Here is a 27132-nt window from a genome sequence, read left to right on the forward strand (position 1 = left end):
TTCGTCATTTTCCCGATTTTGCGCGTGGCGAGTCGAAAAACTCAGTTTTTATTTTCAAAAAATCATATCTCCGAAACGTACGGTTCGACATCGCCATTTTTTTGATATCTTATGTGAAATTTTCCGAGGAATCCGATAAAAATGTTTTCAAACATAGGCTCTTTGGTCCAGACACGGTCAAATCGTCATTTTAAGTTTTCATGCGACTTTTTCAAATGTTAAGCTAGATTTTCGAAACTTCTTACTATTTGTCCCAAATAGCCAAACTCATCATCTTTCTTTTGCGTCTTTAACAGCTAAAATCGGATGAAATGGCGCGGAGATATGATTTTATGAAAAAATAGGTTTTTGCGAAAAATGACGAAAATTGCCATTTTTCGAACCACCCTAGCACGATGTAGGTCACCCTAATGGCCAAACAAAAAAATACGGGTCTAATTATTTTGGCCAAGGAACCCCCAGAAAAAATTTGAGTCTGAATTGAGCCAATCAAGCTCATATGTAGGATTTGGGCTCAGTATGCCCACCGGAACAAACCCCTGAATGCCCACCAAAAAGTAATTTTTGTTACATCCTAATGCCCAACTATCAACATTTTAATGCGGTATCACAAAATGCTCTATACATTATCACAGTTAGACCGTTGCAAATATTTTTCAAAGTTTATGTCCTCCCCCCCCCCCCCCCCCCTCCCCCAAAGAACTTTGGTCAGATTCGAGTTACATAAACTTCAAAATATATTTGCAACGGCCTTATGCTACTACGGATATTTTGCAAAATATCAATGAATTCATGAAAATATTTTTTTTTTCCTTATGTTTTATCAGTGTGAAATTTTAGATATGTATATAGTTTAAGAGCGAGTCCACGAGCAAAGCATACCCATCTCGCATCGACCTCACCAATCTGCCTGAAATTTTCAGGGGTTGTTTGTACATATAAAACTAGCATCTGGCCAATATATGAGCACTCTAGGTCAACGGGAAGTGGGGCAAATCGGGACACAAAGTTTGAAGGTTCAAAAACGTCAAAAATCTTAAGAATGTTATAACTTTGGCAAAACTCAATTTAATTTCAAAATTCAAAATGCATCTGAAAGGGCTTAAAAAATGCAACAAAATGCAGGGAGAAGCACCCCAATTGGTTAAATTTAAAGGGAGTTATTGGCATTTTAGTGAAAAAATAGCATAATTTTCAAACTCAAATAAAAAAGTGTTCCATCCAGATATCAACTCGGTTCGACCTGCAGCTTATAGGGGACATCTGGGACTACCATCTGAGACTGAGAAAGCTTTGGGTAAGGCAGTTTAACATATTAAATAGACACTTTTATTTTTTGTGAATTTTTTTGTTGTACATTTTTGCTCGGGAGACCCCTTAGATCCCATTTTCTGGTGATAATTTTATCATATTCGTGTTCCTCAGACAATTTCACAATAGAAACATCCATAAAAATGTTTATTTTCATCCATTTTAACCCTATAAAAAATGAAAGTTGAAAAAAAATAAGAAGCTGCTTTTTTCTGGTGTCATCTAGTATCCTTGGAAACGAAGTTAATTTTCAATAAATGTGAAACGAAGATTTTTTTTAACTTTCATTTTTTAAAGGGTTAAAATGGATCAAAATAAACATTTTTGTGCATGTTTCTATTGTGAAATTGTCTCAGAAACACGAATATGAGTAATTCTCGCTGAAAGTGGACCACTATTTACACAAGGTGCTCAAAAATCAAAAGCAATGTACTTTTCCAATAGCCCCCACCAAGTTATGAACGAAACCATGTTTGGTTGGTTAAATTTGTCCTCACCTCGGCGCCACGAAGCTTAAACATTTTTTTTAATTGGTAATTTTTTGACTTAGGCGCACCTACAAAATTGCTCATAACTTTGCAAAAGTTCAACGAACCCTTGATGTTTAGGGGTGTTTTGGAAAGGAAATGAGCAGAGCTTTCGAATGCACTTGTCAGAAAAATACCGTTCCATACATTTTTTAGCCACAAAACACCAATGTATTTTTAAAAGTCATTTTTGAAGGCCGGCGCCCCGCTTTATCGAAAAACTGACAAATCCATTCGAAAGCTGAGACGATTTCACATAAAGGACCAATAAATCTAAGGTGTATGTTCCTCCTATCTTTTTTAATCTAATTTTGATTCTGCGAGCGAAGCGCTCCGTTCGCATTTTGGGCACCCAAAATGTTGCAATTTGCTTTGTTTTGTCAAAAAAATATATGTGCTCACTTTTTAAATGATCATTTATTGTCCAAGGATCAAAATGCACTTTCGATAATTGACCAATATTTATGTTTTTGGGTTCTTCCAGCCAATTTAATGCCGAAAAATTGATTTTTTACTTTTTTTTTGTAAAATGCTCACTTACAATTGGTTGGACTTTTTTTCAGTAGAACTAATGAATGTAGCATGTAGGAAATTTCACCACGAACATTTTTCTCTAAAAGAAAACGTTATTTCGATACTCCAGTGCCAAGATATATAAGTTTTAGTGAGAAAAAAAAAGTTCCAATTTTACAAATTTCTCAGAATTTACAAGTACGGCCTATTTTTACATGCGGCATATGTTTTGAAGGGCAGAGTATGGTTTCTTATAGTTATTTTGGTCGCTGAATTCGGATCTGGAATCAAATTTCAGATTAACAGTGAACAGTGATATTTTAGCCACGCTCAAATATTATTTGCGTGTATTCCCCATAGCCACTTAGGGATCGGCAGCCGAAGCCGCTAACCACCGCGCCACGAGGCCTCTCAAAACAATCAGAAGTTGAAAAAAAAAACAATCTCCATAAAAAAATCCGTGAGTAAAACATCAATTAAAGATGAGCGAAAGATGAAATATGACCGAAATCACTAGCGATTAAAATTACAGCATATTACCGCAAATAACTTTTGGGCGTGGCTCCAAATCTAAATGTTAATCTGAAATTTGATTCCAGATCCGAATTCAGCGACCAAAATAACTATAAGAAACCATACTCTGGCCTTCAAAACATATGCCGCATGTAAATAATAAGCCGTGCTAGTTGTCGGAGAAATTTGTAAAATTGGCACTTTTTTTTCTCACTAAAACTTAAATATCTTGGCACTGGAGTATCGAAATTACGTTTTCTTTTAGAGAAAAATGTTCGTGGTGAAATTTTCTACATGCTAAATTCATTAGTTCTACTGAAAAAAAGTCCAACCAATTGTAAGTGAGCATTTTACAAAAAAAAAAAAAAAGTAAAAAAACAATTTTTCGGCATTAAATTGGCTGGAAGAACCCAAAAACATAAATATTGGTCAATTATCGAAAGTGCATTTTGATCCTTGGACAATAAATGATCATTTAAAAAGTGAGCACATATATTTTTTGACAAAACAAAGCAAATTGCAACATTTTGGGTGCCCAAAATGCGAACGGAGCGCTGCGCTCGCAGAATCAAAATTAGATTAAAAAAGATAGGAGGAACATACACCTTAGATTTATTGGTCCTTTATGTGAAATCGTCTCAGCTTTCGAATGGATTTGTCAGTTTTTCGATAAAGCGGGGCGCCGGCCTTCAAAAATGACTTTTAAAAATACATTGGTGTTTTGTGGCTAAAAAATGTATGGAACGGTATTTTTCTGACAAGTGCATTCGAAAGCTCTGCTCATTTCCTTTCCAAAACACCCCTAAACATCAAGGGTTCGTTGAACTTTTGCAAAGTTATGAGCAATTTTGTAGGTGCGCCTAAGTCAAAAAATTACCAATTAAAAAAAATGTTTAAGCTTCGTGGCGCCGAGGTGAGGACAAATTTAACCAACCAAACATGGTTTCGTTCATAACTTGGTGGGGGCTATTGGAAAAGTACATTGCTTTTGATTTTTGAGCACCTTGTGTAAATAGTGGTCCACTTTCAGCGAGAATTACTCATATGATAAAATTATCACCAGAAAACGAGATCTAAGGGGTCCCCCGAGCAAAAATGTACAACCAAAAAAATCACAAAAAGTAAAAGTGTCTATTTAATATGTTAAACTGCCTTACCCAAAGCGTTCTCAGTCTCAGATGGTAATCCCAGATGTCCCCTACAAGCTGCAGGTCGAACCGAGTTGATATCTGGATGGAACACTTTTTTATTTGAGTTTGAAAATTATGCTATTTTTTCACTAAAATGCCAATAACTCCCTTTAAATTTAACCAATTGGGGTGCTTCTCCCTGCATTTTGTTGCATTTTTTAAGCCCTTTCAGATGCATTTTGAATTTTGAAATTATATTGAGTTTTGCCAAAGTTATAGCATTTTTAAGATTTTTGACGTTTTTGAACCTTCCAACTTTGTGCCCCGATTTGCCCCACTTCCCGTTGACCTAGAGTGCTCATATATTGGCCAGATGCTAGTTTTATATGTACAAACAACCCCTGAAGATTTCATGCAGATTGGTGAGATCCAAACGACGTCCCATACAAAGGGGTATGCCCTGTTCGTGGACTCGCTCTTAATGTTTTGTATAAAACATATTTACAATTATCAAATTATCTTTAAGTTACTACCGCCATCTGGGGAAAATCGGGACTACAGTCTGAATTGGCAAAGGAGATTATCGAGCAATAAATTTAGAAATCTGAGAAATATTTTTTGTTCTGTTCCTATTTTAACCGAAACCAAAAAAAAACCAAAACATTTTGCAAACAAATGGCTTGAAAGCTGTCTTAATTCGTTACATTTGTCCTGTCTCGCCCAGATGCCAGTGTTCGATGAAAAATAATAAAATATGATTTTTTTTTTCAAATTTAACATCATTATTATACGTAAATATAATGTATGAAATTAAATATGTAACAATTAAAGCTATAGTTATTTTTTCTAATCTAAAAACATAAATTTTACAATTTTCCCTAATAAGCCAAACTAATGCTTATAAATATGCCGAATACAAATTTTAATACTTTAAAATTGTTATCGATTACAAAGAATTGTACTGTTAATCTATTTCCACAACCAAATCTGAATATCCAGGCCAAAATTCAATTTTCAATTCAATTCATTTTATTTACCGAAATTACAATTTTACATCTTGTGTGATTGGCTGGTTCATAGAGATATGGTGTTCCTTGCAACTATTTCTTTTTCATTTACCGCTTGGTAACAGAAGGTTCTTTAAATGCAAATAGTCATAAACTAGGGAAAATTTGGCCAAAAAAAACCTAGTGAGATCGTACTAATAAAACTAATATCACAGAAAGGTGGTGGGGTCGAGTTCTGCTCCATTACAGGGGAAGGATGGCTTCTATCAGTGGGTTGTCCGACTTTTGTTTTTCTTTTTCAATTTCTGAAATTCCCGGGACAAAACTCCCGGAATTTGGGAATTCCCGGTTTTGAAAAAATCATGGGAATTTTGTTCCGGGAATACCCGGGATGGACGCATTACGTTTTATATCATTTTCCGATCTGTAGAGCCCAAAATTCAAAATTTGAAACTAGTCTAAATGTGCCCAATAGGATAAAAACTTCAAAAATAAACGTTGTAAAATGAATTTAAAATAGTGTATAGTGAATTGTACAAGTTTTTTTTTTGCATGAAAATTTAAATTTTCAACAATATTTTTTGCAAGATTTTTTGGGACATTTTTAAAGGGGTTGGGACAAAAACTTGAAATAAAATTCACAATGGGCTGATATAATTTCATAAAAGTTTTTTTTACTTTGAAATTTTAACCAATTATTTTTGAGATGTAGTCAGTTGAAAAATCGTCACTTGTGTGCTATCTTGTGACACGTCTGCTGTAAAAAGATAGGACGTGTCACAAGATAGCACACAAGCGACGAAATGTTGACTTATCAAGTTAGGTGACATTGAGAAATAATCAGTCTTTTGAAAATTTCGTAAGCTACGAAAATATTTGTTGCAGTAGAGCAATTCTCCATAAAATCTACTGATTTCATGAAATTTTATTTTTGGCATTTTTTTTAACTGGCTGAAATTTTGTGAGGGCCTTTCCTTTGACCAAAGCAACGACTTTACATGATTGTTTTGCTCATTCAAGTTTGCATGAAATTTTGGCAGCTTTCTATACAAAAATGGTATGTAAATATTCGATAATCTTTATCATGAGGAGACTATTTTGCGATTTATTGCTTTTACGACTTTGAAAATTGAAGAATTAATTTCGGAGATGTCAGCATTTTAAAATGTAGTGAGTTTATGTGAGGTTGGCACCTACAAAACTTCAATTTGATTGGTTCCTCCAAAAAGTGTATAAATAACAATTAAGTGCTATTAACTTTTGATAGAGTTGACAGATCTGCGATTTTTTTTAATTAAATATACTTTATTGAATCTTTCTTATAATAATTACATTTGGTTTACATAATAAGTGGTCAGCTGTGGCTCTTCAGCTTTAATTTGCTTTTCGTGATTTAAACACTGTTCATTTTCATAACTTTAAAAATATATGATTTATCATTTTTGTAACACTAGGTACAATGAGGAAAAAAAAATGTTAAGAAAACATAACCTAACCTAAAACTAACTTAAACTTACAATAAACTAAACCAATCCTTGAATCAAGGGGTATTCAGAAATAGCACATTTTTCCCTGAATTCCAAACATTTTTCTTGAATCTTCTGATTCAACATTTTTACTTCTGCTAATTCATGAACCTCACTTGATCTTGTCCAGCCAGGAACATTCAAAACCATTTTGAGTACCTTGTTTTGGACACGCTGGAGCTTCAATTTATGAGTTCTAGCGCAACACTCCCAAACAGGTACTGCATACTCAATAACGGGGTAAATTATTTGTTTGTAAACTGCTAGCTTATTTTTCAAAGAAAGCTTTGATTTTCTGTTAATTAAAGGGTACAAGCACCTGATGAGAATGCTGCACTTGTTCAATATTTTGTCTACATGCTGCCGAAACAAAAGTTTCGAGTCAAGTATGAGACCTAAGTAGACAACTTCCTTTGACCAGGGTATCGAAACATCATTCATTTTTATCAAAACATCATCCTTTGGGACAAATCTGGCCGATTTGGAAAGAGGAAAAATGATGGTTTGAGTTTTGGCTGCATTTATGCGAATTTTCCAGTCGCCAAAGTATTCGGAAAGAACGTCAAGACCCTTCTGAAGACGGCCAACTAAATATCTGGTTATTTTACCCTTATAAATAACGGCAGTGTCATCAGCAAAAAGTGACAACACACCATTACCAGGAAGAGTAGGCAAATCAGATGTAAAAATATTGTACAGAAGTGGGCCAAGAATACTTCCTTGGGGAACCCCAGCATCAATGTTGAATAATCCAGAAGCAATCCCATTCAGAAAAACCCTGAACGATCTCTCCGAAAGATAGTGTTGGATAATTTTGATTAGATACATTGGAAAACCGTACAAATACAGTTTATGTATCAAACCATCATGCCAAACATTGTCAAAAGCCTTCTCAACATCCAACAAAGCCATAGCAGTTGATTTAGACTCAAGCTTGTTCTGCTTGATGATTTTGGTTACTCTCGTAAGCTGATGAGCAGTATTATGTCCCTTTCGGAAGCCAAACTGCTCATTCAAAATTATATTATTATCGTTGGTAAAATCCAAAAGCCTTGAATAGATGACCTTCTCAAAGAGTTTGGACAGACTACTCAAAAGACTAATGGGACGATAACTTGTTGGCGATGTTGGATCTTTTTGAGGCTTCAAAATTGGTATGACTTTGCCCAGTTTCCAATTGGTGGGGAAGTAACCAAGTTGCAAACATTTATTGAAAATATTGGCTAGATGTTGAAAGAACTGATCACTCTGTTTTTTCAACACTAGATTAAAAATGTTATCAAAGCCAGGAGCTTTCATATTTTTCATTTGTTTTACTGCAACTTTGACTTCCTCACCAGAAACATGGGAATCTGCAGGAAATTCAAAGGTAGAGTTATTAATTGTTGAAATACTATTGGCAACTGATGTTTCTTTACGGCTGGTCATGGAAGCGCCAAGATTATGTGAACTAACAAAATGAAGCCCAAGTGCATTTGCCTTTTCCTCGGATGTAATCAAGGGAGAATCCTCAACAATAAGAGGAGGAATAGGCTTTGGTTTGTTTTTAAGAACTTTAGAAAGTTTCCAAAATGGTTTTGAATAATTCCTAAGCTGGCTTACATGTTTTGAAAATTCTTGATTTCTGATATTGTCAAGTCGGTCTTGTATGATTTTGTTCAAATTGTTCACTGAAATCTTTTTGTCATAGTCCCCAGTCCGTTGATATTGTCTCCTATAAACATTCCTTAGTCTTATCAAGTGTTTAGTATCTACGTCAATATCAGTTACCTTAAAATTAACAGGAACCTCCCGAACGTTGGCAGCCTCTGCTTGGTTGATAGCCTGCTGGATCACCTCCAGCGAACGATCAATATCGGCAGAAGTTTCCGGGTGTTGATCATAGTCGATGTTGCTGTCGACCACTTGCTGAAACTGCTGCCAGTCAACGTTGTGGTAATCTTTCCGGGTTGGTTGCCGCTGCGGAGTAACGGATGCTCCAACCTCCACAACCACCGGATAGTGATCAGAACTCAACTCTTCAAACACCTCAGGATGAGCCACGTTCTCAGCCATATTGGTAATGAAGAAGTCGATGATTGAGTGATTCCCAGACCGAGCCACCCTCGTTGGACGATCTGGACTCACAACGTTGTAGTATCCGTTTTGCAGATCGTTGTGCAGAATCACTCCGTTCCGATTCCTCCTGCTGTTGCCCCAAACTTCATGCTTCGCGTTGAGGTCACCAGCGATGATGTACTTTGCGCTCCGCCGTGTCAGCTTCTGGATATCGCTCTTCAGTTTTGCTGCTGAACCATCTCTGGAATTCACCTGACGTGGGCAGTATGCAGCAATGAAGAGTACTGGGCCAACCGAAGTGGGAATTTCCACCCCAACGGCTTCGATGATGTCCAGCTTGAAGTGTGGCAGCCGGCGTGGCTTGAGATCACGATGAACAGCGACAAGCACACCTCCTCCTCCAGAGGTGGTCCTGTCGAGCTGCGTCGCGATCTTGTAGTTTTGCAGATAAACTTTTTCACCGGGCTTCAGATGAGTTTCCGTGATGGCAGCTACGTCGATCTCCTTCTCGCGAAGAAAATCCACCAGCTCTAAATTCTTCCTCCTAATGGAGCAAGCGTTCCAATTCAGCAGCTTGAGGGACCTACGATCCATACTGGATGACGAACGAGGTCAGCACTTCAATTTGCTGGGTCTTGGTTTTGCATCCACGCAGTGCAGCGGACATCTGTTTGAAAATATTGAGGAGTTCGGTTGAGGTGTAAAGATCATTACCATTTTCCTCAACTGCTGGTTCTTGGGTTGGTCTTGGCTCCTGGCTGAAGCCCGGTGGTGGCGGTCTTGGCTCCTGGCTGGAACCCGGCCGTGGATGATTCATCTCAGCTCTCTTCCTGGGATCCAACGGCAACGGTGCCAAGTTCGGGACCTGGCGTCGCGGTTGAAGAGGTGGAAAGTTTTGCTCCACCAGGGCTGGAGGAGTTCTACGACGCTGAGGCTGATTCTTCGTCGATGCTTGCTGCCGAATTTTCACGAACTCAGCTCTCTTGGGGCACTTTCGGTCGGTTGACGAGTGCTCACCGTTGCAGTTGAGGCACTTCACCAGCGAATCTTGGATGCACTGGGATGTGATGTGCGCATCGGTACCACATTTGGCGCAACGACGCTTTAGGTGGCAGTTCTTACCTCCGTGCCCGAAACCCAGGCAGTTGAAGCATTGTGTGACGTCACGGTGCACTGGTCGGTATCGCTCCCACGACACGATAATGTTGAAAACCGCTCGGATTGCCTTCAGCTCAGGAAGCGTCGTCGATCCCTTAGCCAAATGCAGCAGGTAGAGCTGGTCACGGTACTTGATGTCTTTGTTGCGTCGGCTCATTTTATGCACGGCCAACACATCCAGTTTCAAAACTTTTAGCTCGGCAGCTAATTCCTCCACTGGCATGTCGTACAGACCTCTGACGACGATTTTGTACGGCTTATCCATAGCGACATCATGGGTAAAGTACTCCGCCTCGTTTTCGGTCAAGTATTCCTTGACCAGTTGATAGTGCTGCCTGGATTGCACCAGCACCTTAAATCCGTCCTGACACAGACGAATGTTGCCTTGGACTTTCCCAGACTTGATGAGTTCAACCAGCCCCGCTCGAAAGTCGATCGTTGCTGCTGATTGCCGCACATAAAAAGGAGGCAGTTTCTCCTTTCGCTGTTTCACTTCATTCTCCTTTGCTTCCGCTACCTGGTCCTCGTCAGGCAGTCCAGCGAACTTGTTGTTCTTCAATAGCTGCTCCTCGTGCGACGAAGAGTTCTCCTCCTCCTCATCCATCGGTACAGTACCGTCGCTCTTTTTCGTCTTTTTGCTGTTCGATGTCACTTCCAAAAGCACCTTCCTCTTGGAAATCCCCGGTTTTTGGCCATCAGTTGAGGCCTCAACCTTCCTTTTGGAAATTCCCACTTTTTTGCCTGCTTGAGCCGCAGGTAGGGCGATATTGCCGGCGTTTTGCGCCGGGACGCGACGAGTCATGTTGAATCAGACAACCTTCTCCAACGAATGCTCGGATAACAATGACAGATCTGCGATGTATTTGGCTCACTTGGAAAGGTCTTTCTTGGGTCTTTCAAATACTTTTCTAAAGATATATAAAAGATGGATTTTCATACAAAAACCACCTTTTCCGAATCTTTTCCAATCTTCCGAACTTTAGCCAACATCGTTGTTTTAGCATAACTTTTGAAGTACTTTTCTAAATTGCATAATATTAATTAGGGTCTTATGGGACCCCAAGACGAATCGAAGATGGTCCAAATCAGTTCAGCCAGTCCGGAGAAAATCGAGTGCATTTGTTTTTGGTTCACGGACTCACATCCAGACATACGAACAGACAAATTTGATTCTGAGTCGAAGGGTATACGTGAGGGTGGATCTACGAGGTCGAGTTAAGAAGTAAGGACAGGATGGCAAAAAACGAAAATCTACACCCAAAATTCAGAGTCGAGATAATCGTTCTCTCAAAATTTATTGAGGGCTCAGTGCCAAAATCGATAGAATAATGGTACCAACTCACACCATCATAACAAATGAGTTCATTCGTTAGTTGAATTAATAAATCTCCAACAAGTGTCATACATCGTCATACATTGTATACAAATACGGAATTTGGGAGACACCAAATCGAGCAGAAATTTCTAAACCCAGAACTGGGCATCGGCATACGAGATGATAAAGAGCATGGATCGGTAGTAAATATGTATTGTGAACAGAGAGGATAAATCCCAAAATAGCCGAGAGTATTTTCCTCATGGGGGTTCATTTTCCAAAAAGTTCACTCTTTAAAAAAAAGTGTCACTATCGCGAAACGAGCCCAAGACCTTTGTCATATAGAATCGCAGCTTTGCCGCATCGGCAACCATGGTTCGATGATAAAGTGACGGTCATTTGTCCAAAAAAATTCAAAGCATTTCTTTAAAAAATCTCACATCATAAAGCCTATGGATCTAGTGTTTTACGATTATTTTATATTATACAGTTTAAGGATTAGATTTATGCAAAGGTATCATTGCATAACATTGGTAATTATGTTAAATACATTTTACACCCATTATCATACTTGGTGACTGGAACGCGTCCATCTAAACAAACTACAGCTCTAGTTTAAATGTTTAACTTTTGGGTAGTAAGTTTAAAAATAATTTTACCATTTGTGTTTTCATACCATTTGTGATGAATTCTTAACATTTTTCGAAAATCATTAGAAACAAACGTTTTTTTTAATGAGATTTTTCAGCATTTATCAATTTTTTTGCAGATTTTTCCTTACTATAACCCTGACCAAATCAAATACCAATCCATTCTGTCCTTCCCACAAATCTACTTACAGTTATGCTAAATTTGGGTGGCCCTCTGCTGCTGCCACCTTTGCCACCGTAGCTGACGATCCCCCGGGGAACGGCATCCACGCCACGTCCCGTTTCGGCCACCAGCAGCCCTAGCAGGACCAGGGGCAGCACCATCGCCACCGTCACCGTGGTCACCGAAATTCTCGCCGCCACTCGGCTGACCGGCTTGCCGCTGGAGATGAATAATGGACGGCTCCTGGGCAAAATCGGTGAAGAAAAGAGCGGGATTTTTGTAGAGTTGAAAAAGAAAGGAAAAAGTCAGTTCAGAAGAACAACGGACTTTGGTCTCGCAGATAAGGTGTGCAACACTGCTGCAGCAGCACCGTATGTTTACTTGAGGGAAGTTTGTCTTCCCAGCAGGGAAGCATGATTTATGCGAAAATCCTGACCACCCTCAACACAAAAATGCTTCCAGGGACATGTGAGGGGCATTGTGGGGTGTAATGGAACAAATATCATAAAAAAGTCAAAAAAATGTATAAATTCAACAACAAAAACAAAAAAAAAATAAAATTGCAAAAAACAAAACTTTTCCAAAGTACCCCACATGGCCCGCCTCTTAAACCATGCAATATTTGAATAACGAGACTTTGAGCACACTCACCGGTGTCGGAGATTTGTACCGCTACTTGGGCTGCTGCTGAGAGTTCCACGGGTCATGATTTCCAATCTCCGGATGTCTCGAGGGGGAGAATCCGACCCGGCACGAAGAAGCACTCCACGTGGTCAGTGTCGTAAGTATCACGTATGGCACTAACGAAGAATTCTTGGCAGATCTTGGCAGCGTTCACACCTTTCTGTTTGGGCACTCCGCAAATGGGCCGTTTGGACTGGAAGCTACACAGAACGCCGGGGGAAAAACAAACAAAAAACGGGTTATGGTGAGCTTCTTCAATGAATTGAGATTTTTCTGTTGTTTGATTAACTTTCTACTTCAAGAATGATGTCAATGTGAGTATCGTGAATCACATAATAATCGAAGGCACAATTCATCAGTCACGCGTGACATATAAACCCAACTGAGAACACCATAACAACAGTTTTGGCAATGTAAATATTTACATTCATGATCAATACTACGATCGGAATTAAGGGTTATCATACGAACATGCTTTCTGTTTTATGATTCTGTACGCTAATCAGACGATATTTTAGTATCTAGAGTAAGTAGATGAGCAATTCTCTACGAAATCGGCCGATTTCGACCATTTTTATTTTTTGTATTTTTTGATTTGGCTCAAACTTTGTGGGGGCCTTTCCTATGACCAAAGAAGCTATTTTGTGTCATTGGTTCACCCATACAAGTCTGCATACAATTTTGGAAGCTGTCCATACAAAAATTGTACGTAAATATTCAAACAGCTGTAACTTTTGAGTGAATTTTCTGATCAATTTCAATTTCGCGAATTCAGCATTGAATTCGTGAAATTTTTCGATCTTTTCGAAAAAAATGCTTTTAAAGTTTTTGAATCAAGACTAACGTTTCAAAAGGGCCAAACATTCAATATTACACCCTTTTGAAATGTTAGTCTTAATCCAAAAAATTTCGAAGAGATCGAAAAATTTCACGTATTTTTCATATGAGCAGTTCTCTCAGATTTCGGTCATTCGATTTTTTTGTATTTTTTAATCCGACTGAAACTTTTTTGGTGCCTTCGGTATGCCCAAAGAAGCCATTTTGCATCATTAGTTTGTCCATATAATTTTCCATACAAATTTGGCAGCTGTCCATACAAAAATGATGTATGAAAATTCAAAAATCTGTATCTTTTGAAGGAATTTTTTGATCGATTTGGTGTCTTGGGCAAAATTGTGGGTATGGATACGGACTACACTGGAAAAAAAAATTATACACGGTAAAAAAAATTTGCTGATTTTTTATTTAACTTTTTATCACTAAAACTTGATTTGCAAAAAAACACTATTTTTATTATTTTTTTATATGTTTTAGAGGACATCAAATGCCAACTTTTCTGAAATTTCCAGGTTGTGCAAAAAATCTTTGAGCGAGTTATGAATTTTTGAATCAATACTGATTTTTTCCTTTAAGCCGCTGTATCTCAGCAACCAGAGATCCAATCTTCAATGTCTCTTAGACAATTTTATAGCAAATTTTCTAAACTTTTCACTAGTGGTTACTATTTTTAAAAATCGAAAAACTGATAATATTTCGCTAAAATCAAACTTTTGGTGGCTATATCTTGTAAACGGAGCCCTTTATTAAAAATCTGTACAGTACTTTTCGATTGCCAATTATATTTTACATGAAACTATTTTTTTTTAATTCATAGCTCGGTGGCAGATTTTTTGACCATACTTCTCTATGACTCAAAAGTTTTTGGGTTTTTGTCCCTTAAAACATATAAAAAAAATCTCGAAAATTAGAAAATACGTATTTTGGGAAATTGAGTTTTTGTGAAAAAAAAGTTTATAAAAAAATCAGCTGATTTTTTTCCGTGACCTATTTTTTTTCTCAATAGTCCTCAACAATACCTACAATTTTGCCGAAGACACCAAATTGATCAGAAAATTCACTCAAAAGTTAATTTTAGTTTTTGGCTTCTCTCAGGCAGACTTAGGTCGAAAAATCGCATTTTTCGAAACCTTTTTTCAGAAATGCTCATTTCATTAAGGGTAGCCCATTCACGGTAAAAGCAACACATGCAGCTTGTAGGAAATTTCACGGCGAACATTTTTCCCTCTGAGATAATGCAATTTTGACATTCCAGAACCGAGATATTCGAGTTTTAGGTCGAAAACAAGGGCCAATTTCAAAATTTCTCATAATTCAGAACCAAGGCCTACTAATTGGTAATCACACGATGTTGCAAGCATATGTCTTAAAGGCCAGGGTATACTTTCTTATAGTAATTTTGGCCGCTGAATCCAAATCTGGATCTTGCGTTTATTAGCTGCAACTTAAATCGCTAGCAAGTTCGGTCATACTTTTCTCGGTTTTCGTTCCACTTTGATTGATATTTTTGATTTTAGAAAATTTGTTCAAAAAGTGACTTTTCAGTAAATCGAAGAGGGTTTTTTTTCTTGTCTTAGAAAACATTTTTTCTATGTATAACATCCGTAACAATCATTTAAGAAGTGAGCACCTAAAATTCCTTGACATGACCTCAGAATGGGACAGGCTACAAACAAAAAAAGTTTTCTTTTTTGGATGAAGAATTGTCTACATGGGAAGAGTAGGGGGTCTAAAATTTTTGTCAAAAAGTGTTTACGTGGTTTATGGATGGCTCCGCATGGAGTATAACCCTGCAAAGTTAGAAAAAACACGAAATTTTAAAATGAAAAAAATTGTTCCAGATAAAAAACCCCTTATGGGTTAATGCAGATTCAAAAAGTAGATTAAATTTCCCTTAAAATGACATGTTCCAAATTTTTATAGTTGAGTAACGGAAAATGGCAGAGTTTGAAAAAAAATCTTTTTTTTCTAGATGAAAAATGCGTTTTTGCGGAATTTTGAGTACGCTATCAAATCGAGCGTCCAATTTTACATTAAAGTCCCTTTGACACCAAATTTCTATCTCATCACCGTTTCAGGCTGCAAATTATTGAAAAACAACTTTTTTTTTCGCATGTTCAAAAATAAAAGTGGTCGTACCGCCCCTCTGTCACGAATTATCAAACAACGGACCTCGGATTCGTGATCAGGAACAAAAGTTACCCCGTAGGACAAAATTTCACGCAAACCGAAGAGGGGTCGGGGCAACTTTTCCAGATTTTGTTTGAGTTGGTAGAGAATTACGCCATATTCACATAGATTCGATAAAGATAATATCTAGAGTTTTATTTGACTTTAGAAACAATATTCGCGAAACAAACATCACATGATGCATTCTCTGATCTTCCAGTATTCTTTCATCTTCCATTAATTAACTCGGCTCGACAAATATAAATGATAAACTTAGCTTGATATATGCCCCCATTTCACACCTAGGTGGTGCGAGTTGTCAGGCTTGTTTTGATTTTAAACATGGTATACAAACGAACAAGGTTTGCTCAACTTTCGCACAGAAAATAAATTCTCCAAAAGGGCTTTCTATTTCCAAATTGATATTCCAAAATATGATATTGTAGACATTCATTGAAAAATTAACCAGAAAGCTATTTTTCAGATAAGAAAATTACCAGAAAACATTAATTTGAATTGAAAATTAGGCACGCCATGAGTATTTAAAACATTGGTGGCGATGCAAAAACGGTGTCAGAGCTCGCACCACACAGTTTAACACCAACGCGCTGCAACTGAAGTGAAGAATCCTCTTCGTTTTAGTGCTCCAACAGCCGTTTCCCTAAGTACCTACGCAACATCTGTACGGCTGGCTTCACCATATGTGATCGCAGCTGAAACGCAGAAGATGGCGTTACGTGACGACGCAACAAGATCAAGTTCAAGTTCAATGGTCACCGGCTGACCTGTACAGCCGGTTTGCTGTACAATAGAAGAGGAAAAAACGATTGCCTGATCACTGTACGGTTTTGTACAGATTTCTGATGCCATATGAACCGGTATGGTGTAAGGGACAGACACAGACAGCGGACAGGTGAAGGAACTCTGGGGAGAATTAACGGTGTTAAGGTGCTAATTATAGCCTATTTGGTGGTAATCATTGGGGCATTTCGAAGTTTTTTTATCTCGATTGGTTGAAATAGTGCGTGATACGAAGTGATGCGACACAGAAAAAAAGTTGTTGTAATAAACAGAATGAAGATTTGCTGAAAATGATGTCAATAAGCATTGTAACTGTGCAAGGTTGTTGTATACGTGCAAGTAAAGTAAAGTCATTCAATAATTCAAATATCAGCATTCAATTATAAACTTTTTTATAGCTTTATGCTAATTGGCAGCAAGATGTGCAAATAAAGGCTTCAAATTGGCCTGTAGTTTAGGGAGAAAAATCAAAATAGTAACGATGACTTTTCATTTCGTGAAGTATCATAATCGTTATCGATACCCGCATTAGTGATGATCTTCTGAAACATTGATGCACCGATTAGGGTGGTAGAAGGAGTCTCTCACTTTTAGGGCAATGAGTGTCAATGATGGTTCTGAATTCGGGGTCCAGAAATAGTAAATTAAAATGAAAAAATAATCACTATATATAGTAAACGGATTTATGTAAAACGCTTCTACAAACAACATAAAGAAAACAGTTTTTTGATTGAAACATTCTGAATCAAGATTTGAATGTTTTTCTTAAACAAAGATTTCCGCCAAATGGCCGATCGGGAATGATGCCTTAAACTTTGCTTGAACTCAACAGATTGTATGCATTCCTCCGTTTGCAACACAATACACTTTTTTAGCAGAGTTATTTTTTTAACTGCTCGACTCCTGTCCAAATTTTCTTTGAAAAATTGAGAACATCGTTATGCTTAGACAAGGCGATTCATGAAACGCTTATTTATGTTGAACGGTGTAATCATTCACTATTATTATCAAATTTGTATGGTATATTATTTCGATTACCACCGATTACCACCTAGATGAATAGGTAAAAGCAGCATGTCGAGCAATTCCTGAGGGCAGGCTTACAAATAATGCTGACTGGTCATTATTTTGTCTAGTATCAAAATCACTCATGTTGTTACTTTTTTGCTTTCATCAATCCAATTGTTCCAAACCTTCCGGAGTATCCAATCTTCCGTTCAAGTGCCCTCGCGGCTGAAGTGCTGGTTGAGCGGATCTCCAGCATGTGGCATGTGTTTTTCCAAACTACATCCTCGAGAAAAAAAACAACAACGATTTCGCATACATTGATCTTCAAGCTGGGAATTCCTAGCACGTGTTGTTTTTGCTAAATTCTTTCGGGATGGTTTTTGGCCAACAACAATAAATTATCAGATTTGCAAATTTCATGCTACCTGGCGTCTTCATAATGTTTATTATACAGTCTCGTTTCAAAAACGTGCTTCATTGATCACTTTGTTGTTCCGCCTTATCAGCAGAAACCGGCTTTTTATTTGAAAAGGCTCGTCCAAACACAAACAGGTGGACGAAGTTTAACGACCTTTCGTCTCGCTACCACCTATTTTTCCACAAATTTTGACTTAAATTTTAATTGATTTGAGCATAAAATTCTAATGAATGCTAATTTCTAAGGATTTCAGATTTAATTTCTTTTGATTTGTGGTTTTGGATTTTTGCAACCCTGTTGTTATTTTGAACAACAACATTTAACAAAGGGTTTAGAAGTCAACACTCGAAAAACCGGAGTCGGATAAGGAGTCGTTAAAAAAGTTACCCGTCTTTGCAATCTTGCCAACATTAGTGATTTTTTTATAAATTCCAGAAAACATAGTGCCTAGAATTTTTTTTTCTGAATATCTCCTTTATATAAGGAATTCCTAATGTTTCTAAGACCTATGAGCAAGTCTCTACCAAAACCGGAAATTGATTTTATGAGTATTTTTTTGATTTGGCTCCAACTTTGTTTGGGCCTTCCCTATGACCAAAGAAGCTATTTTGTGTCATTGAAATATGAAAGGTCCGCCCTTTTGTGTCTATTTTGGATAGCCGTAAAATGGGAGGAAGACACCAACCGGGTCCGGTGGTTTAGTGGTTAGCGTGGTAGCCTCTAAATCCCAGTATGGCCTGGGTTCAATCCCAGACGGACCCGGTGGCATTTTTCGAGACGAGATTTGCATGATCACGCCTTCTATCGGATGGGGAAGTAAAACGTCGGTCCATTTGCGTAAAAGAGGTTTTGAGTGACTCACCACACATAACCTTCGGACGCCTAGAAATGAGCAGAAACTTGCAACAGAGCCCACAAAAGACCCGGGGGTCATTAAAGTGGATTGCTTTGCTTTTTTTTTGTAGGTCGCCTTCCTAAGGTGCCGTTCATAAGTGTGACGATGCACTACCTTCTCTTTACCAAGCAATCGAATCCAGAAGAGAAACGATCCAGTTTTTCTATATTTGAAAATAGTGACCATGAGTGACCATTTCTGAAAATATTATTTTTGAAATGTTCAGAAAATTTGCTATAAAATTGTCTAAGAGACATTGAAGATTAGACCTCTGGTTGCTGAGATACAGCGGTTTAAACAAAAAGAAGAAACAGGAAAATTAAAGTTTTCTAAGTCTTACCCAAACAACCCTCCATTTTTTAATGTCGATATCTCAGCAACTAATGGTACGATTTTCAATGTTAAAATATGAAACATTCGTGAAATTTTCCGATCATATCGAAAACAATATTTTATTATTTTTTTGAATCTAGACCTTACATTTCAAAAGGGCGTAATATTGAATGTTTGTTCCTTTTTAAATGTTATTCTTGATTTAAAAAAAATGGGAATATTGTTTTCAAAAAGATCAGAAAATTTCACGAATGTTTCGTATTTTAATATTGAGAATCGGACCATTATTATCGAAAATTTCTCGAAACATTTTTTTTTATGTAAAATTAAATTTGAAATCAAAAAGTATATTTGCGAGTTAATAACATTATTGCACCATTTTAGCGATAAAGCCATTTATGGGCTTAAATCTTTAAAAAAATTGAAAAGCGTCTATTTTTTTAAGTCGTCTTGGTCGTCGATAGGTCATCAAGCCATGATATTTTTAAAATGTAATTTCAAAGAATGGTTAAAATCTGGTAAATTCGGTTCGAATCTGTTTATTCGAGGTTAAATATTTGACAAACATGTAATTTAGCGACTTTTATATTCATGAGAAATTTGATAGATATGCACATTGAGATGTAACAAAAATAACTGCTTTGGCGGGCATACAGCACAGCTAAAAAAGTAGTAATCCAGCTGCGTGTAAAAGGCCTGGGTGTAAAATAAATATTGCATTATTTATTGCTATTTTATGTGATTTTACACCTTGAAATAGGTGCTTGACCAAAATGTCAAGCTCATATATGCGTTTATCCTTACAGCTTTTCATCGGTCTGATGGCCTAGTGGGCTAAGGCACCAGTCCTTACTGTTGTTGCTGTGTTTGAATCCCGTCGGTTGCAACTTTTTTTGTGTTTGCAAAAATTGTACATGCAGTGTGTAATATTAAGTGTTTTTTTTTTATTGAAGGTGATGTACATGTGTGCATGTGCATTTTTGGCTGGCCAATCTTGAAACTTCCTGCAGGCAGCTTCGATTTTTCCGCATGGACAGTCAGAATCGGCAGAGCCAAGCTGGATAAATGTACGACCCGTGCTGAAAAATTCTTCTTTTTGCACCTTGTTGTATAAACTATTATTTCAACCGAGTATTGTGACATTTCTGTTCTCTGGTGTTTCCTTCAATTTTGACAACTTGCCTACCATATCGACGTCGTCGTGCTATCTTGTCGCACCCGCCATTTTGACGTTCCGAGAAAAACGCATTTAAACGTTTGACCTTGTATAAACAAAAACGAAAGCACGCAATGTAAACAATAACGAACACGTTTTGTTTGGCTGACCATTCTGTGCATTGTCCCGAAGTTTGGTTGAAGTTGGTTGCTGGAGTCCCGAGTTATAATTAAAAATGTTTACGGTAGTCTAACTTGTACGTGCGTCAAACGCATCCTGACCTGAAATCCCTTTGCCCTTTGTCGCACTTACATCAATTTTCAGGGAGTGACAAGATAGCACGACAAGATTGAAACTACTTTCATATGTAGAGTGACAAAATTTTTCGGAGCTGTTTTGGTTTTCATTGAATATCTCAGGATTGAAATCGAATTTTGGGGATCTGTAAAGGTCAAAAGGTGAGGCATTGTGAGCAGCACAAAATGGCGTTCTTAACTCAATTTGGCCCAAAATGCACGTACGACAAGTTAGCACGACGGCGACGATATGGCCTGTCATTTTCCCAAAACTGGGTACGATCTATAAATGCAAAATTGCTTCATTGGCAATAGAGTTAGTTCGTATAAAGTTTGATTACAAAGTACTCAATTTTAAAATGACACATTCCGGCATTGCAAAGTAACGACATTTTCCACTATTTTTTTTCGAAATATCGCTTCTCATGTTTTAGTTATGACAAACATTTGGCATTGTTGTTTTTGTTGAATATCCCAGGATTGAAATCGAATGTTGGGGACCTGTGAAGATCAAAAGGTAAGTCATTGTAAGCTGCACAAAATGGCGTTCTAAACTCAATTTGGCCCAAAATGCACGTGCGACAACCCAAGCAGCAATTATTGTTGCCAAGCCTTATTTGCAACTAATTCAAAACAATCCAAAATCGCTGTGGCAACATGCACGCAACACTCCTGGTGACAAAAAAAGCGCACGACATCAACGCGATTGGCAACAATAGCAAGATAGCTGTGAACGTGTTGTGGCAATGTTTCCTATGCGATGCTAATTTTTGTAGGAGAAATTGATGGTGTTGCTACAATGTAACAAATATGTTGCAAATATGTCACCATTTTGGTGAAATTTTTGGTTGCTTGAAATCAATCGTGCACCCGAAATGATTTCAAGCGCAACAAACTTCTAATTAATTTCTCAATAAATATGTTTCCACTTTGATTTCGCTACAAAACAAAAATGGATAAGTCTGGAAAAATAAACCTGTCACATTTTTCGTCGACAACAAACAAAATTGGTTTTCTTAAATGTATAGAAGGTTTATTTCTATGGCCATTTCAAGTTTACCGAGTAAAATTGCATTCTACTCATGATTTTTTAATGCGCCCTCAATCTTTTTAAAATTTGCTATCTTTTCTGGAGCCATTTTAGTATGAAAATTTAAAAAGTTGTCTAATATATATGAAAATTTTCTGCGTTTCAATGCAAGTTACGTAGAATGTCAATTCTGTTGCAAAACATTATAAAAAGTGTATTCAAATAGCCGAAAATTGATTATTAAAGTTTTTTTTCCACATCTACCATCATGGCGCTTTGTACGCACAGGGTTGTATTCAGGAACCTTTAGTAAAAAATAGCGGCATGATTTTTTTTTATTGTTTTTTATGCAAACTAGGAAAGCATACTTTTTTTAAGAACACAAATAAATACTTACAATAGATTGTTGAGCACGAGAGTGCAACCCACGTGTCGTGGATATCTCTAATGCAAGATTACTACTCAAAAATGTATGTTTACTGAGTGCCATCAAAGTAGCTTCGAATATTGTCAACTACTCTTTAAGAAATGTGCCGTAGATATTTATTGTCGACAGAAATTTCAAGCACTGTTAGTGCAATATAACTGTTATGAAGAAAAACAACAATAGGAACAAAACACAGAACACAGAAAATTTTAATATTTCCCTTGATTTGTTTGTTGTATGTCATATCTAGATACAAACAAATCTTATTGTAAAATCGCTTGCAAAAACGTGTACATTAGGGACATAAAAATTAAGTAAATGCTAATTTGCAACTTCTAAAACGGTTTCATTGTTTAATTTTGATTTTAGGCTGGTACACTAATACCCTCCCCCGCCAAAGTCGGCCCGAAAAATCAAGGAGGCAAAAAAAAATAGATTTCCAATTCAGAAACGATATCATTTTATTTTAAAAAGTTTGTCTTATTTTTCAGTATAAAGAACTAATAATTTTTAGAATTTAGTATGTTTAGTATGTTGATTTTCATACCTGTTTAACAAAAGGAAACACACAGAAATACCAAAGACAGTCTGTGGAAATACCGTGATATGCAAAAAGAAATTCTTTTTATAAAATAATACAACATGGTTTACAAAAATTTCTAAAAGTTCATAAGCGTGTAAGTTTGCCCAAACTTTTCCTCAATAAGTTTGCCAAACATGTATGCTGTAGTGTAATGGGCAATCAAACTGTTTGTTTGTTTGCGAAGCGTTTTTGTTTTATGTCTTGTCTAGTTTGTTTGTTTGTTTGTGATAGTGTAATAGCGGCTTCAATGATCGTCTCCATGAGGTTGGTGAGCACAGGAATTAAAAGAAGAGTAAAGTTAAATTACGTTATCATATTTTATACTTGATAAATCAATTGTTGAATATTCACAATAATTGTGTAACTTATATCTTTAAATTTTTAATCAAATTCAGCGCATTCCGAATTTGCCTTACAGCCTTCAGATACCTAGTCCCGAGTACGAAATTTGCCATACAGTAGAGCAAATAATTTGATTTTACTGTTTTATTTACGTATCCCTCCTCCTTTCCCATCGCTGTACTTTATTCAGAGTAAAAACATTACGCATTAAATTGATTAAATTTATTAAGATTTCAAAATATTACATCCTTGATACGTCTCTGGTTATTCTGATTTGAGCAAATTGTCGCACTTTGTGTATGTTGCAACAATGTTTCAGATACGTTACAAAATTGTTTGAGTTGAATATCCACAATTCTAAGTTTATTATAATTGGGTAACGTCGTGGAAGCATAATGGTAACATTACATATTTGTATCCATTGCAACAATCGGCATCCCCTGCCATCATTCAAGTTTTCTACAGAACTGTCAAACGAAATAATCAATCCCCTTCGTCGGAAACAGTGGGATCGGAATTGATCATTATTTGGTGGATGTTTTTAACAAAGTTCTTCAAGTCTGTATGAATAAAGTTGTTCGGAAAGTGTGGACCGAGGTGTGGACAAATAATTTAAGAATAAAGCTTCATTGCATGTACCGAATACGGCATCCTACGGGCATCATCTCAAAAATCACACAGATTCGCTTTTGATTCGGGAAATCCTCCTGCAGCAGAATTTGCTTCCACAAAGAATCTTCGAAAATGTTGTTTGCTGCTTTCCGTCGACAGGGGCGGGTAAAAATCTAGGTAAAAATTAATATGCAAGCTCCAATCCTTGCAGATGTAAATCCGCGCTTACGACTCGGCCGTTTTACACACCATTTTCGTTAGTTTTAGTGGAATGCACATTTTTCCCAAAATCTATTTGTTAGAAAGCGAATAGATTTATATTTTCATTGTGAATTTCTTTTGAAAACCTGGACAAACTGCGCAGAAATGCTTTTTTTACTGAAGATGTTTTCATTTCTTGGCAGACAATGTTTACATTGAGTTTTATCAAGGATACATTGCCGCAACCAATTCGCAACATTCTTCGCAAAAAACGAACAAAGGTTTTTTTTTGTTCAAGCTTGTTGCAACAATGTCACCAAAACGTTACAAAAATAAACGAAATCGTTTTGTAGCCCAGAAAATCATTGTAACTATTTCATATTGAACAATGTTTCCCTGAAACTTTATTGTGATTTTCGGTAGGTTTGGAAACATTTGCAACTTCGTTGCGCCTTTGATGAAACTTAACTGGACTTAGACAATTTCAACATGTTGCGCGATGCTGCTTGGGAAGATAGCACGACAACGACGAAATAGTGTAAAACATGTATCATTTCTCCAAACCATTCACTTTCTAACCCGCCATCCCTTCGCAACTTTCGCATAGACACGACAGACAGTCACAGCTTCTCCAACAGCATCATCGGTCACAGCACGCAGCCAAAATATGCAAATATTTGACTAAAATCAATTTCACTTTCTTCCCCGCCTTCCGATGGACCGGCGAAATGAGCAGCATCCACTTAGCGGTTTCCTATCCCTTGGCTTGCCAGCGCACAAATTGCTGTAATTAGCGCCTTTTTTTGTGGTTCGATTCGTCAAAGGTTATAACCCCGGGCCATAAAATTTAACAACTTAATTATGACCCGAGCAGATGTCCCCCGCAATTAACGGCCCATTAGCAGAGAAAAGTGGTCCAAACTTCGAGACAGACTCTTTTTCTCCCACTTCCGGCCCAACCTGACAGCCAAAACAAACCGCTAACCTCAAAGAGAGATGCTTTTTTTGTTGTTTGTTTTGGTCCGTACCCAGCTGCAGTCACTGTATCTCACCTCTTTTCTGTTGTTTTTTCGCGCCCTCCTTTTTGATCTTTCTTCGTCTTCGCCACACGGTCTCGGAGATCTCTGCGTGACACTTTGGGGTCACTTATGGTTGATAAGACCAGTTATCGCCAATGATGGGCCCCAATTTTGGATAACGACCTGTTCTGCTTTTTTTTTTTGCACTTCCCGTTATTCTGGACCACTTTCACACTAGACACTTGTAACTTGATCACATTTGTCAACAACCTGTTGTTGTGACCGGCTAAAGTTCTTCGCGCGAATCTTCCCGATATTCGTGAAAGTTTGCCAATTTTGGCTCTAATTGAATGTTTAAGGGGTGTCTATGTCAAAATAATGCCGTCAATTATTGCTTTTTTTACTGTTTGTTTAACTGTTACATATGAAGAAAATCTTGATTCGCGATTTTCATGACCTCCGTTAAAGTTTGACAATCGCTACACTGGCTGTCACTTCTTAAGCTGAAATAGGACAATGTCCAAGACCAATGACAACAATTCACTGCTATTGTTTGATTGTTCTTTTAACAGTCACTGATCTCTTCAGTTTTTGTTGGCTCCACTCAGTTATCACTGGACTAACTGTAACTCATTAAGGTGAAATCAATCAATTTTTGAATTTCTTTTGTTCAGTATAAAAAGTGGCTTCTATTGTTTCAATGGTTGTCGAATCTTCCTGCAACTGTCACTTTCGCGCGATCTCTTCGATCAAAGTCTCGATGGCTCCGCGCGAAGCTCGCACTGTCTCTCTTTCTCTGGAGCTCCCTAAACGGGCAAACCACGACCGTAACGGGCGAGCTCTGGATCTGGACTCGCGCCAGACAGCGGCTGCGCCGACCGCGGAAGTTCGACGACGATCACGTTCGAATGGCGGCTGGGTGAAGAGCCCGCTGATATCGCGTCGCCTCAGTATGTTAAATTCTGGTTGAGGAGGTGAATCTCGCAACAGGTATTACAAGGAGGCTTCTGATGGAGTTCTCTGTTTTTAATTGTTGTATTTTTATTTTAAATTTGGATAAATAAGCCATTTTGCATAATTGGTTTGTCCATACAAATTTGGGGGATGTCCATAGAAAAGTGCTACACTGAAAAAAAGTACAAAATTCCTATATTCAAAAATATTTGCCTCCTATCATATGGGTTTTTCGAATTACTAATAAGGAAAAGAGGCAAATTTACTAGAATAAAGTAATTTTGTACTTTTTTTTTTATTTCAGTGTATGCAGATATTCAACAATCTGTATCTTGAGAAGGGATTTTCTGATCGTTTTGGTGTCTTCGGCAAAGTTGTAGTTTATTTAGTTTACGGAGAAAATTAGCACACGGAAAAAAATATTTAGTTGTTTTTTTTTATTTATCTCCAAAACTTGACTGTCACAAACTTTATCACCTCCGTATTTTTTACATTTGATATTTTGACATTTAAATTAACATTTTGACATTTAAAATTTGAAATTAATTTTGATATTTGACAGTTGGTTTTGTTTTGCAAATTCCAAGAAAACAGGTGATCATTTACCAAAACCCGCAGTTATTGTTTCACACTTCGAGTTTTATGAAATACCGTATACCGGAGTGACATTGATAGGAATTCAATTTATTTTTGAAATATTTTCCAACTGTTGAGGTTTTTCTCAAGATTATTATTTTTAATACATGTACTGGGATAGGCCACACATGGTCCATCCACGTGACAATAGTGCTTAAGAGCGAGTCCACGAGCAAAGCATACCCATCTCGCATCGACCTCACCAATCTGCCTAAAATTTTCAGGGGTTGTTTGTACATACAAAACTAGCATCTGGCCAAAATATGAGCACTCTAGGTCAACGGGAAGTGGGGCAAATCGGGACACAAAGTTTTAAGGCTCAAAAACGTCAAATATCTTTAAAAGGCTTAGGCAAAATTTAATTTATTTTCAAAATTCAAAATGCATCTGAAAGGGCTTACAAAATGCAACAAAATGCAGGGTAGAGCATCCCAATTGGTTAAATCTAAAGGGAGTTATTGGCATTTTAGTGACAAAATAGCATAATTTTCAAACTCAAATAAAAAAGTGTTCCATCCAGATATCAACTCGGTTTGACCTGCAGCTTGTAGGGGACATCTAGGACTACCATCTGAGACTGAGAACGCTTTGGGTAAGGCAGTTTAACATATTTAATAGACACTTTTACTTTTAGTGAATTTTTTGGTTGCAAATTTTTGCTCGGGGGACCCCTTAGATCCCATTTTCTGGTAATAATTTTATCATATTCGTGTTCCTGAGACAATTTCACAATAGAAACATGCATTAAAATGTTTATTTTGATCTATTATAACCCTTTAAAAAATGAAAGTTAAAAAAAAATAAGAAGCTGCTTTTTTCTGGTGTCATCTAGTATCCTTGGAAACGAGCTTGATTTTCAA

General features: G+C 37.2%; 1 protein-coding gene across 1 annotated transcript in view; it reads right to left on the reverse strand.

Moving 5' to 3' along the window:
• Window positions 1–25542, reverse strand: part of LOC120412322 (phospholipase A1 3-like) — a 60169-nt gene extending 34627 nt beyond the window's left edge. The window contains exons 1-3 of the mRNA XM_039576356.2: window positions 24716–25542; window positions 12523–12755; window positions 11898–12114 (exon numbers count right to left, since the gene is read on the reverse strand). Coding sequence (XP_039432290.1) covers window positions 11898–12114; window positions 12523–12578 — 273 coding nt within the window. The 5' untranslated portion in view covers window positions 12579–12755; window positions 24716–25542. The remainder of the gene's footprint in view (window positions 1–11897; window positions 12115–12522; window positions 12756–24715) is intronic.
• Window positions 25543–27132: the final 1590 nt, after the last annotated feature.

Source organism: Culex pipiens, chromosome 1 (assembly GCF_016801865.2).
Source record: "Culex pipiens pallens isolate TS chromosome 1, TS_CPP_V2, whole genome shotgun sequence".
Taxonomy (NCBI): Eukaryota; Metazoa; Arthropoda; class Insecta; order Diptera; family Culicidae; genus Culex; species Culex pipiens.